The following is a 16,869-nucleotide window of genomic DNA, read 5'->3' as shown; positions in this document are numbered from 1 at the left end:
ATGAGGCAACCTGTTGCCGCTGTATCACTGATTATCGCCAATTCATTCTTCAGTCAAACCCCACATAACCTACGGAAGGTGGAGTGTTGGCTTTCTTTAGCACCTTTCTTTCAACCTCGACTCTTGTTTCCTACAGTTGAATTCCAACACAATCCATTCTCTGGCCATTCTTCTTTTTCCTTTTGTGCCTACTGTTTCCCACCCCTTGCAACTATGTCTTGTTTCACCTTATCTTCCTTAGGTCATTCTTTGGAACTTCATCTTTCATCTGAACCGTCCTGCTATTTCCTCCTTTTTTAACAGAGACCTTTATTCTCATTCTCTCTCTCTCACTCTCTTTCTTTGCCCAATCCCAAACAACATTGAAGTTTCCTTGTGCTCTCATATTATATTTCCATGTTTTTATCCTGCCTCAATCTTCCTTCAGCACTTTTACCTCCCTCGCACATATGTGACAAGCTTTCTTCATTAAAAGCTATTGAAGATCATTTTAACCAGCTTTCTCCTTCATTTCTTTTTTCCCACCTATCCTCCTTATATTTTGACTTGAATTTGTAGCTTTATCTCTAAACTCCTACTTCATTCCTTCCATTAATTCTATTTGCTTCCCCCTTTTTCACTACTCTTAAATCAGCTCTTCTTTGTCTCGCTTCCATCTTCTATTTCTTTAATTGTGCTTACTGAGCTAAACGTTACCTTGAAGAAGTCATCTGCTGCTACCAATCTGTCAATCCTGACTCCATATTACAAATCCTGTCTGCCTCTGTAATGCCAAACTCTTCCAAAATGTAGGGCCTCTACTTTTCCTCCCCCTCTGCTTTAACTACTTATCTACTTTCCTCCTGACAACTTGATCATTGCCTCATCGACTAGAAAATTAGTTATATTTTTCAACGTTTGAGTGTGAATTGAAGAGTTCATAACTACCACTGCAGCAGAATATCAGCTAATGAATATACAGAAATTACATCCGTCTCCCATTTCACACCGCTAAGGCATTAATTAATTGTGTAGTACTTAGCAAGTCAGATCAGTGGTTCAGAGCCTTTTGACTTCTGTGGGCCCACACTTTTTCATTACTGGAACCCGGGGGCCCACACTGAATCATTATTGGAATCTGGGGACCCCTCACTTAGTCATTACTGGAAGATGGGGACCATATATGTTAGTATTATTTAATTTTCTAAGCCGTTGCGGACCCTCTGAGGAGGCTTTGCGGATCCGCAGGGGTCCCCAGACCACCGGTTGGGAACCACTGAGTTAGATCATTGCAACAGCCTGCTTGTTCAGTCGTTCTTCTCCCCAGTGCAAAAAGTGCTTCACTTTGTTACGAGTACCTTATTCAAATTTCTCAGGTAAACTTTCATATATCCCTTTCGCCATAGAGCTGGGTGGCTCTCAACTAAAAACTTGGCTTCTACAACCTGTTGAGAATTGCTTTCAAAGTTATTCATGGTATTTCCCCTCACTACCTTGCAGACATTATGCCTGCTTAGCAATAAAAATGTGCAATTTGCAAGCCTGAATACTCTGATCACACCTACCCTACATGGTTCAGTTTTCCAATTACTACCCCTCTGTTTGGAGACCCCCATCATTGGAATGCACTGCCTACTGAATTCGTAGACTCCACCACATTCTGAATTTAAAACTAGCATGAGGAACCATCTTATGAAATTGGAGAGAAAGGATACCTGAAAGATGCACATCATGCTAGAACTGTTAATAGTTTTTTCAGTGCATCTGCGCCATGTAACTTTTCCATATATTGTATTTGTTTAGCTGATCACTCATTACAATCAGCAGCTTTGTATAATGCCTCAGTCATATGATCTGGTTTTTGTTTTCCATCATTACTGCTTATCCTGCTACGTACAGGCTCTGTCTTTTTGAACGCCAAATCTGATAGAGACATCTGTCAAATAGTTTGCAGATTCCTAACCTTAGGATTTCCACAGGTGTCCGTCTGGATCCAGAGATTTTTCTCCAGTAGTATCCCTGCGCACCATTAGGTGGCGTTAATCAGCTCTGCGTCTGTTGTCGTCTGCGCTGGATATGACGTCGCAGGTCCTATATATGCTCCTATATATGCTGACTTAAGTTCTTTTCTTTCCATGCCACCCAGAGCTGATCTGGAGAGAGAGCTACCCCTCAGTCTTTTTTGACTGGTCGTTTTCAACTCTTTGTTGAAGTTTTTTGAGTTGTTTGACTCCTGTTGCATCGAGGGATGGCTTCAAGGAAGACCGGCTTCAAGCCCTGTGGTTCCTGTCATCGGGCAGTGTCCATGACAATCTGCACCTCATGTGCCTTTGTTGTCTGCAGCGCAACAATGGCCCAAAGTCGTGCTCCAAGTTTTGGGTCGTGGATCTGAAGGTTTTGAGGGAGCGGTACCTGAAGCTGAGGGCAGCCTGACTCTCGACTCCACACAAATTGAGGTCCCAGTGAAGAGGAAGGTCCTGGAAGCGGTCGTAGAGTCCTCCATCGCTGTCATCCCACTCCTAGTCCCCGGGATGATCGAGTAAGTCGAGGCATTTGAGGGAGTCGAAAAAGACAAAACCATCTTTGACTTCACCTTGTCTATCGGCAAAAGAGACAAGCGTCACTGTTCTAGGCTTCCATCTGTGGAGCCTGCGTCCAGGCCGACTCTGCACCTCCACGAGTTTCCTGGAACCGCAGCGACTCCTGCCCAACTTAAAGAATTCTATCAGGACATACACCTTACTTTTGGGTAGTCCAACACGGGTGGCATCCCTGGGACCCTACAGGGTCGGAAGTAGCCCCTTCGGGTTCCGCACCAGTGTCTTCGACTTCACCTCTGAGGGGTACCCAGGCATCCATGCTTGGACCTGGGCCAGTGTCAGTCGAACCATATTTACTTATCCTGATACTGGTTCTGATGGCGACACTCACGGCGCCGCCCACAGCCCTGGGTGGTGCTGTCCCCATCCTCATTGCTGACTCCGACAGGGAACCAGATGGGTGTCGTATGATGCCGACTCCAACACTGACAAAGGCTTTGTCGGATCCTGAGCCTTTTTCCTATGGGCTAAGTTATGGTGAGGAATGGGAGCGGTCACTGGACCTTTTGGAGTACCACCTCCAAGACCCTGTGAAGTGGCGTACGGACTTGGGTGAAGCCAGTGGACTGGATACCTCCCCAGATACTGGCATGCTTTCTCCACCTACCATGACTATGGAGGAGGGTACTTCATATTCTTTGGTGGTGCGAAGAGCAGCTGAGTTCCTGGACCTTGAGTTGCCTTTGGTGGCTAACCTCCTGACAGAGCTGCTTCAGCCTTAAGCTTCATCTTCCAAACCCCTGCTCCCCTTCAGTGAAGCCTTTACTGATGTTGTATTGGATACCCGGTCCAAACCCAGCACAGGGGCTCCTATGAGCAGGACAACTGCCCATTGCCTTCGCCCTGCACTGGGTGACTCAAGTTTCCTTATGCAACAACCTACCCTTGAGAGCTTGATCATCCAAGCCTCTACCTCCCGTGGCGTGTTCCCTTCTGCACCCCCAGATAGGAAACCCTACAGACTGGACACACTTGGGAAGAAGATGTTTTCTTCTACCAGCCTAGCATTGCGATCCGTGAACACCACATGCCTTTTGGGCCATTATTCCCATACTCTGTAGGATACGGTTGAACAAGTGCTGCCACAGGTCTCGGAGGAGACCCGGGCTGTACTTTCCCAAGCAGTTGCTGATGGGGGAGATGCAGCAAAGTTCATTATCCATGTGGCACCCATCCACGTCTGTTAACGTCAAGCCACCATGCTGCTCATGCTGCCCAGTCTCTACGTGACTGGGGATCCACCATCGTCATGGATCTGGGAGCCAGCAGTCTGGCCAGCCACCCCCTCTGCCTCCCCCTGCCTCCAAACCTCAATAGTCTGACTCTTCCCCACCAAGATCCACTATCACCTGCTCCGCTGGCAGTCCATCACGTCAGACAGGTGGGTTTTGCAGTTACTCTGAAGGGGCTACTCCTTCCCCTTCGAGACTACCCCTCCATCCATGCCACCATCCTACGATCAGATGATGGAGGATCATTTGGCACTTCTCCGAGAGGAAGTTACAGCTCTCTTGGCCAAGGGAGCTATATAGAGGATTTTTGTGCCAGAAGTAGGTTGTGGTTGCTATTTCCACAACTTTATGGTACCCAAAAAGTACAAGGGTCTCCGCCGTATCTTAGACCTTTGGTCCCTCACTCTCCACCTCAGGAAGGAGAAGTTTTAAATGCTCACACTGGCTCAGTACTTTCTGCTCTGGACCCAGGAGACTGGGTGGTACCATTGGACTTGAAGGATGCTTATTTCCATATTCCCATCTTGCCTGCCCACAGATGTACTTGCGTTTCAGTTTACCATGCTTCCCTTTCGTCTTACCACCTCCCCTCAGGTGTTCATACAGGTCATGGCTGTGGTCACAGCTTTTCTGCATGGGTCAGGGATTTCAGTCATCCCCTACCTCGACGACTGGCTGTCGAAGGTGGGTTTGCCCCAGGCAGTTGTCTCCCAGACTACGGTGGACGTCCTGCACTTGCTGGGATTCTCTATAAACGTGCCAAAGCCACATCTGACTCCCTCTCAAATGCCTCCTTTCATCAGAACTGTTTGGACACAGTGCAGTTTCAGGCTCATCTTTCCGAGTGGCGAGTCCAGGATATTCAGGCTATGATACGGATGTTTCAGCCTCTGTCCTGGATTTCACTGAGAGTGACTCTGAGGCTGTTGGGCCTCCTGACTTCCTGTATCCTGCTGGTAAATCATGCCGGATGGCATATGCGGGCTCTACAGTGGGACCTGAAGTCCCAGTGGGCGCAGCACCAGGGGAATCTCCCCGACAAGGTCCAGATCTCGGAGGGGACTGTGAAAGATCTGCAGTAGTGGCTTTTGAATCAGGATTAGGTTAACAGCAGATCCCTCTTCCTTCCCCAACCAGATCTCACAGTTGTGTCACTTCTGGGATGGGGCGGCCGCATGGGAGAGGTGGAGAGCAGAGGCTTCTGGTCTCCGGCAGAGTCCAGGCTCCACATCAATCTTTTGGCAGTCTGGGCGATTCGACTTGCATTGAAAGCATTCCTTCCCTCTCTCAAAGGGAAAGTGGTGCAGGTGTTCTCCGACAAAACCACCACCATATTACCATATGTATTGCAACAAACAGGGCAGAGTGGGGTCATGTGGACCCTTTGTTAAGAGGCTTTTCACCTTTGGGCATGGCTGGAACATCAGGGCATTTCATTGGTGGTTCAACATCCCGCGGGCTCTCTGAACGCCAGAGCAGACGAACTCAGTCGTCAATGCATAGTCGATCCCGAATGGCATCTTCAACCGGAGGTGAGGCAAGGTCTCTTTCAACATTGGGGAGAGCCTTGGTTAGATCTGTTTGCTTCCACAGAGAACCTGCAATATCTGCAGTTTTGCACGTTGAGTTTCCAAGGCAGTTCTCGAGTGGAGCTCAGGCCTCCTGTAAGCCTTTCTACCGATACCACTTCTGCCCAGAGTTCTCAAGAAGATCAAGAATGACTGGGCCCATGTCATTCTTTTGGCTCAAGACTGGGCACGAAGAGTTTGGTACCCAGAGCTACTGAGCATGGCCACGGATCCTCCAATCAGACTGCCTCTTCGGGAGGATCTTCATTTGCAGCAGCAGGGAACTGTTCTTCACCTGAACCTGTCCAGTCTCTGCCTTCTTGTGGGGAGATTGAGTGGCAGCAGTTGACGGCTTTTGACCTTCGGCCCGAAGTCTGCGATGTTATCTTGGCAGCCAGGTGCCTCTCCACCAAAACTGTATATGCCTGTCATTCCCACAAATTTGCGGCATGGTGCATGGACAAATCTGTTGAACCTCTCTCTGCCCATCTTTCTGAGGTTCTTTTATTCATTCTTTCTCTAGCCCGTCAAGGTACTGATTTGGGCACTCTTAAAGGTTACTTATCAGCTATCAGGACTCTTCTTAGATTGCCAGATCATCCTTCTCTTTTCAAATCTCCTATTGTTGGTAGGTTTCTTAAAAGTCTAACCCACTTGTATCCTCCCACTCCATTCATCATGCCTCAGTGGATCTCAATCTTGTCCTCATTTATTTGATATGTGCTCCTTTTCAGCCATCACACAATTGTCCTTTGCGGCTCCTTACCCTCAAGACTGTCTTCCTGGTGGTTATCACTTCTGCTCGCAGAGAGAGTGAGCTTCAGGCTCTTTCTTCCAAGCCTCCATTCTTGTCTGTGCATCCTGACAAGGTAATGCTAGGCAGAAGGGTCTCCTTTCTTCACTCCTTTTCATGTAGGCCAATCCATCACTTTGCCTACTTTTTACGCACCCCCACATCCTACTCATGAGGAGGAGAAGTGCCACCGTCTGGATCCAAAAAGAATGTTGGCATTCTACCTTAATCACACTAAAGATTTCCGTGTGGACGATCAACTCTTTGTTGGGTATATGGGTGCCAAGAAAGGAAAGGCGGTGCAGAAGCCTACCATCTCATGATGGGTGCTTCTCTGCATCAAAATCTGCTATGCTTTGGCAAAGAAGCAACCTCCAGAAGGGTTGCGTACTCTTTCAACTAGAGCAGCCGCTGCTACCACAGCATTAGCACACAGAGTTCCTGTCCATTGACATCTGCCAGGCAGCGACGTGGGCATCTTTGCACACGTTTACTAAACATTACTGCCTAGACAGTCAGGTCCGCAGAGACAGCTACTTTGGTCATTTGGTCCTGCAGGTCTTTTTAGTATGATTTTGGTTCGCAGACCACCTCCATGGATGGCATTGCTTGGATATCTATTCTAAGGTCCGGAATCCGCAACTAGAAGTCTCTATCAGATGAACAAGTTACTTACCTTCGGTAACGATTTATCTGGTAGAGACATATTCTAGTTGCAGATTCCTTACCGACCCACCCATCCTCCCCACTAGCGAACTGATTTCTAGGGACAGGGATTCCCCCCTTAAAGGCCTTGGCTCTGGCACACCATTTCAGTGTTCTTCATGGCTCCGTGCTTTGGTGTGGAAAGTCGTGAAAAGAAACTGACATTGCCGAGGCGGCGCCTATATTTGACCCCAACATCATCATGGCGACCACGACGCCAACGACAGACGCGGAGTCGACCAACGCCACCTGACATCGTGCAAGGGTACTGCTAGAAGAAAAAATCTCCAGATCCAGTCTGATGCCTGGGGAAATTCTAAGGTAAGGAATCTGCAACTAGAATATGTCTCTAGCAGATAAATAGAAAGTAATTAATTGTTCATCAACACCATCTAACTGTGCGCAGGGGTACTGCTCTAGAAAAATCTCTGGATCCTGACTGACCCCTGGGGAAATTCTAAGGTAAAAAGTCTCCATCTAAATATTGTCTCTACCAGATAAGGCGTTACCCAAGATAAGTAACTTACCCTTCTGGTTGAAATGTCAGGCTGCCACGTCAAAGAAGAAACAAGAATTCAGCTAGGGTATTACCTAAACAAGCGGTAATGTAATTAGTCTTAAAGCTCCCTACTCTCCTTCCAACTACTTATTTTTGAGCATGTCTTTCTGTTTGTTACAGGGAAGATATGACACTAAAGCCTTGGCTCCCCGCTTTCCCAAGGCTAAAGACGAAGGCTGGTTTTTGATATTGGGAGAAGTAGATAAGAAGGAGCTTATTGCATTAAAGAGAGTGGGATATGTCAGAAGTCGAACTGCAGTCTCCATGGCTTTTTATACTCCTGAAACCATTGGAAGGTAAGATGATTGTATACTACACTTTTTATTTTAACTATCTATTAGTCGACCTCATTTACTACAGGAGCTTGAGTGCCATTAAGGTGACAAACTTGCTAACAAGTTGTTAGTTCGTTTGCATAGTCAGTAACTTATAACGTTTTGGGAAAAAGATTGGAAGCAAGAGCATTTGTAATATCTGGCATTTAGTGCACTCCGTTTAAATAAGATATTAATATACTTAGCAGTCATTCTACTTCAAAGACAGCACTCTGGATTTGGAAGGTACATCATCTGTCCTTGGAACCAAAAACTATCCCTTACTTCATAATACCTAACAAATAAGTGACCCCGTTGTTAAATCCATACAAAATGTATGCCTCAGTCTAAAGGCCATTTTGTCTGCATCCTCTTAAAGCTCTGTATTTTTTCTCTGTGTTAATGAGTATATTCAGATCAGAATAAATGGGTTACCTTGCATAATCGTGTTATTCTGTGTGAAATATGTGTTTATTAAGGGAGTCTGTAAAACCTTGCCCGTCTAAAATACGTTTTTGCGGTGCTACAAGATATGACACTGACATTTCTGAAGAAATGAGTTTTAGTCTATCCAGACGTAGAAATCAGATATGTTTCTGTCATCCCCATAATAAAGTAATACTTAGGGCCTGATTACAAGTATAGGTGCCATTTGTCGCACCTGTTAACTAATAATAGCACAGGGTTCATTATTTATAAAGAGCGGTAGATAGAACCTATTGCAGGTTTTAGGGAATATCATTCTAATTTTGACATTTAATACACCAAAACCTGCATGATAGGGCAAATATGGTGCGCTTTTCCCCTGTTAAATTTCGGCTTGTTTGACCTGACGAAAATGTAATCATGGATGAGTTATTGAACGCATCCAAAAATTATCTGATGTGTGAAATAACTAACAACTCGTAATTCCAACCCGTGCATAAACAGGGGTTTACACAAAGAAAGACATTCAACTCGTAATTAGGCCCTTAGTCTAAAGCCTGCCTGAAAAGTATAGTTTTCTGGAGTTTCTTGAACTGAAGTTAGCAAGCATCTCTATGACATTTTAGAGCTGAGGCCCTAAATCCCCTTGGATCTTTGATTATCCTTTAGGTTCTTGAAGGGACAAAGTGGTTGTAGGTTCTGCCTAGAGCGTAGTGGTATGCGAGTGTCTGAAGGTAGTATTATAAAACCAAGGAACCCCAGAGTTGTCTGGGACCTTGGGTAAGCTTATATCTGAGAGCATAGTGGTCCCTAGACAGATAATATTGTCAGTGAATTCACAATGAACCTGGTGGTGTATTTATTACATATGTTCATTATTCAAATTTAAAATATCAGTGACGATGGAGTGGGTATTGTGTCAAAAACGTGCTTGGTGCTCTTAAAACTGACATATGACAAATAGTGATTAAGAGTGTATCATGAAAAAAAAACAGCACTGCCCATTTCTTCAATATACAATCACAGTAGGGCCCGTAATCATAGTCGACATTTCAATTCCCTGAGGGGATAAGTGTATCAGCATCAGGACTCCCAATGTAATTGAGCTAGAGAACAGGAGAGAATAGAAGGGCTAGGAACTGGTTGCACATATACAGGATGGATACGCCACACCTTCTTACGGGACCCTTGGAGGCGGAGAAATCAATGCTCCTGGATTCAGAATGACCCCATGCTGCCAGAAAACCACTTCACCTTAAGAACGGGGTCCTTTGGGGGAACAGGGTCCTTCGAGAACTGCAGTAGCTCCATGTTCAAAAGGAAAAGACACCTGCCATCTCAGGGTCCCAGAAAAGGTATGGAGGTATGTGTGCATTTAACCTTGCTGCAGACAAGTTTTGCAAAATTCTCTCATTCATTTGCTTTTTTGAACGTTACTCGATGCTCCAATGTGCCTTTCAGTGTCTCACAGAAAAAGTGTGGTATGGTTCAGTTCCAAAGGGCGTGGTTGAGATTTGTGCCCTGACTCACGCCGAATGCCTGAAGGTAGCCAGGACCTCTGCCACAATGTGGTACATGTCCATTGCATAATGGTTTGAACCTAATGCATCATTTTCAGCTTTTGGAATTGTTTAAACAATGTGTGTTGGTAGTAATTGTATGGTAGATCTCCTTTGGAACATTTGCTTGTAAGCTTCTGAGCGCAACCAGGACTCTTCCCCTTTACTGTATTGATTATTAACATTATTAATAATAAATGATTGCCTATAAAGTGCTTGCAACCGAGACGTAAGGCTGAAATCAACCAGTAGCGGCCACTCGTTGTCTTCGTCCCTCCCCAACCAGTCCCAATGTTACACAGCATGAAAGAAGTGCTGGGATTGGTCTGAGTGGGCAGAAATGCCGCGCAAGGAGGAAATGGGACACTGTGCTTGGTCTCCACCCGGCTGTGCAACATAGCTGGGTGGAAAGTTTTAAGTGCGCATGTCAGTTTGTCCGGCCTCGGACGGTCAAACTGACATGGGCACATAGAAGCGCACAACCACCCCTCCTCCACTTGTTGACATGGAGGAGACTGGTCCGCCCTTCGAAAGCTGGAAAAGTAAAGGGATAATAAAATATGTTTTATTACCCCTTTATTTTTCTGCTTTCACCAGCGGGGCGACTCTCCTCCACCACAGCGGAAGGGCCATCCCTGAAATCAACAGGGGGAGAACATGAGGTACATTTAAAACATGTAGAATTAACGCCACAGAATCGGTATAAGTAAACAACATCATGGAAAATTGTACAAGCATTTATTGGTAGAAAATCCAAAACTTGGTTCACACTATTTGTGTTTAAATGTTTTCGTTGCTGATGATATTTTATTTGAATGGTTCTGTCGTCCATTTATGGTGTTGGCACTACACACAGCCAACTCCATAAATAATCTTAGTTTAAAAAAAAAAGAAAATCGGCGTATCTTCCAATCTTAATGTTTGTCCTAGTTGGCCTTTTTAATAATCTTTTATTTTATTATATTTGCATGCTTCATAGTGCTTGCATTACCCAATCCAGCACAAGTTATTATAATTATGTTTTCTGGATGCCCACGTTCAGATTACAACAAGGGGATATTAGAGAAAACTCATCAGTTTTATTATTGGTGACCACCCCTGCAAGTCTGAATCACCTTTTTGGATATGCACAATAGTCTTCATAATTGCTGTAGCTCATCCGCATTCCCGTATGGCTGCATTGTACCAATAAACTCTAACTTGAAATGCTGGCCGTTTGGGTCTCAGTCCTGAGGTATCCTTTTCCAGATTTCAGTATATTTTAAACTTGAACTTCATGCTGGATTTCTCCATGATCTAACCACAATACTTTCTGTACCTGACTCAAAACTTTAATGCGGCTGAAAAAACATGGAAGTTCTGGGTAGACGTTAGTGCTCTACAGAAGATCACATCCATCAAGAGGACTGACTCCAGTTTCATAGTCCTTGCAATTTCAGAATCAAAGGTTTTTCAAATCCATCAGTCTTCTCTATCAATTTTTTCTGCTGTGCATCCAGTACTCCTAATTTATCAACTGTTGTACACATGAGGATCCAGCACTTAGACCTCAATAACATTGGACCTAATAATTGGTGTACTGTAGTCAGAGGAGAGGTATGTGAATGCCAATTATATTTAACTGAATTTGCGCTTTCTTGAGCTAAAGTTACTTCTGCAGATCCACAAAGGATCACATTTGTGTTGCACACTGGAATCGCCACAATTATGTTGTTCTGGACAAAAAAGGGAGAATGTATTTAATTTCTTCCTTCCTGATGACCTCAGAACATAAACATGGGCCCTTAACTGTGACATCGCCTCCGTTACTATCCATTTTGTGGGATTAAGGAATATGAAGATGCATTTTGTGAACAAACTTCACCATGTCGTGCATGAGTCCATTTGTCCACTGCCATGCCAAGTAAATCTTTAAACCTCTTGGTCTACCACCGGCCAGCAGAAACACTTGTTTTCGGGATTAGGTATTATTGATGGTTAGAAATGTACACACTGCCCTTCTCATAATGTCTGCTACTAACATGCTTTTCTTGGCAAAGAAAAAAAAACTCATCATTGCATAGGACAGAGTGAGAGTCCCATTCCTGTAGTTTCCAAAGAATGTATGTTAACCTATTTTTCCTAGCACTAACGGCTTTGAAGTATGCATGGCAAACATGCACTATTACCCAATATAAGTTTACATATTAGGAACGTCTATGTATTATTTTGTTCTTGTTGCCAAGGCTGTTTTAGCCAGTGGTCGTTTTTTCTTTCTCAGATGAATAAATGCACATTTCATTTGGCACCTGAACTTGGTTCATCTTTTGACAGAGGCAAAAGTATCCATTTGTAACAGCGTTCCTCATTGCAATGTTCTAAAATCTCATGTTTTCTTGTCAGTTTGAGTTGAAACATAGATTCTGGTTTTAGTTGTTGCTGTTTTTGTTGTCTCTGTATTCTTACTAATGTCCTGTGGACACAACCAATGGGGCAGTCTATCCAGCTACATTGGTCAGGGTCTTGAAAACTGTGACTTTGGAAATCCGGATCTCCCCTGTCAAGCCCTACATTTACTCTGGCAGTAGACATCAGCAACACCTGCAGGTTCCCAGTTTTTAAGAACCAATGTAAATAGAGGTAAAGCAGTCAAGCTTTGCAGCCACGGTCGCTCTCCCAATAGTTGCCCTCTGCTTGTCTTCCAGTATTGAGCTAAACCTGTACTGAATGAAAATTGATATGATAGTTTCTATAGGCTGATTTAGAATTAGTGCGGTTGTTAAGGGACCTTCTCTTTTCAAAGATCATCCTGAGTGTCTTGACATTGAAATTAGAAGCTATCTCATGTACTCTGATCTCGAAACTAGGTTGGCAAGCTTTTTTGTGTTCTGCTGGTGGCATATGAGTCGAAAACCAAAGACTACAACGTGTCACCATTTAAAATGAGAGGATTCTTGTGCCTCTAACATTGTACCAGCCTAAACAAATCCTCTACCATAATATCTTAGATCATTCAAAGATAAGCTGGGTGTCATTTGTACAGTCATGATAAATTTTTAGGTTCACAGTAGGACTTGCAGGAGGTTGACATAAATATTAAGGAGCGTGAATGACAAGCTTATTCCATACTCCTCTATGTGAGGCTTTTATGTAGTAACAATATAAACTACTTCTCAATGAGACTCCCACCACATCCCTTAACCTCTATGTAAAGATATTGTTAAAAGCTGCGAACAGATTCAATTACATAAGCAATCCAACCTTCCCTTGCAAGGATCTTAAAAACAAGGACAGTATGTGGTTTTATGACCTATTTCATACATAAAACTATGTCTGAAATAAATATCATGTCCTAAATATCCTTTGCACAAATATCGTCTGTCAGTGGGTTGGTCACACACATCAGTCCGGAAACAATGGAGGAAAAAGAGAGATAGCATCGGGAGAGAGATACAGATGCCACTTGTCTGCTCCTTTGGAAATGCAAGAAGGTTGGCAGGCCTTGAAGGATGTGACGCTCTATCACAGACAAACATGCAGTTAAAACAGGTGAGCAGTTACAGAGATGTAACCATATCATCAAATCAGCCTTGAGCATTGATTACCTAACTCTGAGGTGAGTTGCACTATTGAGAGCCCCATACGGAACAGAATACATGCATGGATCCCAAGGTGGAGGATGACTATGCAAACAAGAACCCTGCCTAACACTGCTAATACGAGGAAAGGAAAATAACTAGAAAAATGAAAGAATCTGGATACGTTGCCCAACTGGCCAAATCCGAAAGCTAACCAACACACCAGAAAGTTCTCATACAACTTCTGAACGCTTACATTAGGCTTAAATACTCCAGCTGCCTAGTTTGCCCTCAAGACAAATGTTCTATCGCGGAAGGAGAACAAAAATGGCTTAGCTGTCTAGTTCTGGACTTCGCAGCTTCTGTTGCCTGGTATTTCACAGCTTCCAGTCAAATCATGTGGCCTGCCTTGTCTATTCACTTGAGCTTTCTGTATGCTCCCAAAAAGGCATGTGCAATCCTTGAGGTTTACTAGACGTTCCTGGAATTCCGTACCAGAGTTCCAATGGGCCAGTATTTTTGCATTAAATATTTAGGACACATCACTTAGGTCCGACAACATTCTCACTATAATGTTCTGATACTACACCCTCTACCTCTATTCCTCTCCATCTCCGTTCACTGTTCCTGATTCAGATGATTTCCTGTCTATTTTTGTTTCCGTCTCTCCCATGGAGATTTTTGGTTTGTGTGGGGATTGGTTGCGTTATATTCTGCATTGCTGATGTCATACCATTGTATTGCCCCCTCCCCCTTTTTTCATTATCTATTAGCTCTCGTCCTCCATTTGCACTTGCTGCCGTCCTCAACTTTATGGATGGGTCCCCATTTTTAAATTGATTTTAATTCATTTCAAGATAGCTGTCTGTCTGTGTACTGGCATGTTAAGCATTTTGGTTCTTTTTTTTGTTTGTTTTTAAAGAGAAGTCATTTAAAGATGGCTGCTATATATGTGCTCACAGGCACGGTGGTCACTTTGGGGAAAAAGCATTGGCAAAGCCAATAGGTCTCACAGTCTAGGCCTTATTGGTTTTTCAATGCTTGTTTTAACCGAGGGGCACTCAGGCCTTCTTTGTCTCTTGGTATGCTCCCTGTTGTAAATAAGCTATTTGTGACATGTGAAATTCTCGGGGCAAGGTCAATCATTTATTATTTTATGAACTTTGGTGAGCATAGGACCACAGGGCATTTGCAGCGCAGGCGTGTCCCCGAAAGAAAAACATTTGCTTTGTTAGCTGCAGATCTTTGTATTAAGGTGTACATGCCTACATTTTGGGAAAGCAACGTAATGTTATGTTCTTTTTTTCTGTTAGGTATATCTACACAGTGTATCTCATGAGTGACAGCTATCTCGGCATGGATCAGCAGTATGACATCCGTCTGGATATCATACCGGCCAGCATTTCAGCACAAGTCAACTCTGAGGTCTCGGACGCTCTTAGTAACCTGTCAGTAAAGTAAACGAAGCTGAGTAACCCATTAGGAAGCATTCTGGAAGCAGGTCAATCCTCTCATCCTAGACGGCACAAACCTTAAAGGGCGCTTGGTGAAATGAACTTCCAACCGCAGCACACCAAGGAAACCGTGTCTTCTGCGTTATCTCGAGTGACGACACTGCGATAGCCACATTGGCCTTACAACATGATGCCTTTCTCAATCTCGTCATGTCAGTGTCAAATGTGTTTGCAATGCTAAACATGTATTTTTCGAGATGAAAGTGTGCAATTATTTTATATATTTCAGTTGTGTATAAATGAAGCAAATGTTTCGAAAACGTTGTTAATCAGACGGTATATACTTGACTTCTTTTGAGATGTATGACCCGTAGAAGAGGCAAAAGCAATCCTTTAAAGAAAACCGCTAGAAAGAGGAAGACCGCTGTTAAAGTGTACAATAACATGTTCATGTGATGAAAAGATTTCAGTAGGCACAGATTTAATATCTTGATGAAATTGACTTTATGGATTATTTAAGATTTTTCCCAGCGCTTGCAAGTTTGAGTTGAAGACTTTTTGCCTGATTACATGCCGATTAAATAGTGTTCTTCCTCCAAAGAGGGCACTGCAGCTATTAAATGATGTGTTTTTAAAGATGTAATGTGTAGTTCTATCCACGAGCTGTGTATTCAGCAGTGCCAAGGGGAGAAGACCAACAGTAAGAGATTGTCTGGTAAGGAAGGGGTGGAGAACATTTTCTCAGGAGCTTTTAAGTAATTTCACGAATCTGCGAAAAAGTGAAAATGTAAACACTAAAGTAAAAGCTTAAATTCTGGGAGCGCTTTATTTCAGTCCAGCCACTTTTATAAAGCTTTCTGATGAGCAGTCAGAATACAAAACTGGAGACTGTCAAATTTGTCTTCTTGTGCTTACCTTGAAAATGCTGACAACCCAAAATGCACCGGCCTCTTTACAGGGTGAGATTGTCTTTTCAGGCACGTCTGAATTTCAAGCAAGTCATTCAGATTATAGTAAAGCCTTTCTGGGAAAAAGTGTGTTTATTTTTATTAAAATCTGCTACTAAATTTGGTTTAAACAGTTCAAAGAAGACTTTTCTACTATGAAAGCCATCTCTCTAGGGCTATAGTGTGGCATAATTCCTAAGCACAGTAACACCATAATTAGGGTGGTGGGGGCACTTTCCTTGCCCCTCTTCCACTCTCTAGTCAAGGAGACACAAAATACTGATCTTACACTTTCCCTCTCTTCCCAGACTTACTTACAGTCACTGCCAGACACTTTTAGTGCCATCAGTCATTGGTTTCCTGCATTGTTTTCAAATAGATACCATTAAAATTAGGGTTGCTTCTTCCAAGTCCCCGAATATGGAACATATACATTTCTACATGAAAAATTATGTATTTACTTTGTGTTCATGTGTTTCATATATTCTGAGAGATAATTATATGTATAATAATATTAGTGGGGCATTTCCCATAGATTTAATTAAATTGTTAAATAAGGAAGTACCATAACTGACCAAGCAGACTGAGCCATCAGTCCATTATTGAGTCACCTACTCGCATTCATCCAGGAAATTGAAATGTATTTACAATAACGGTGCAAACATTTGTATGTTGCTGGCCATTGTTTCTAAATCATCTTACTTCATCCAGATACTTGTTTTGTGTGTGGTATTTTCATTTTAAAAAGTGGGGTTTGGGCAGACCCTACACAAGTTGGGCGCAGCTCTGCCTTTCTTCCTTGTCGTTGCAGAATACGAGCTCTGTTCCCAGAATGGGGTAAGCCTGTGAGCTGTAAGCAGATGTGAGATGACCTATTCACTGTTATCCATAATGAATCAATTCCGTGGTGCCCCTGCGCATCAAGTAAAGAGGGGAGAAGAAGCAGTTCAGTTTGAGGTTGAATTGTAGAGCTTTGAATACTTACGGAGGTGGTTCTGTTTGTAGCCAGCGACAGTCAGGAGAACTCTGCGAAGATCCAGGGTGCTTGAGTTTTAGGGGCGTGCTTGACTCAAGTTCAGTGCTGCACTCTGTGGGCACACCTAGGGCTCCACCAGAGGACATCACCAAGTGATAGCTGGTGGTGATTCCATTCTAGCTCTGAAAGGGAAGTCATAT

The 16,869-nt window shown here is 43.7% G+C and overlaps 1 protein-coding gene across 1 annotated transcript in view; it reads left to right on the top strand.

The window, feature by feature from the left end:
• ASCC3 (activating signal cointegrator 1 complex subunit 3) overlaps nt 1–16,403 on the top strand; it is a 1,806,704-nt gene extending 1,790,301 nt beyond the window's left edge. The window contains exons 41-42 of the mRNA XM_069235471.1: nt 7,557–7,732; nt 14,606–16,403. Of these exons, the coding sequence (XP_069091572.1) occupies nt 7,557–7,732; nt 14,606–14,753 (324 nt within the window). The 3' untranslated portion in view covers nt 14,754–16,403. The remainder of the gene's footprint in view (nt 1–7,556; nt 7,733–14,605) is intronic.
• Nucleotides 16,404–16,869: the final 466 nt, after the last annotated feature.

This window comes from Pleurodeles waltl, chromosome 5 (genome assembly GCF_031143425.1).
Source record: "Pleurodeles waltl isolate 20211129_DDA chromosome 5, aPleWal1.hap1.20221129, whole genome shotgun sequence".
NCBI classification, from domain to species: Eukaryota; Metazoa; Chordata; class Amphibia; order Caudata; family Salamandridae; genus Pleurodeles; species Pleurodeles waltl.
Note: the sequence above shows the minus strand (reverse complement) of the source record. Positions and strands in the feature narration are given on the sequence as shown.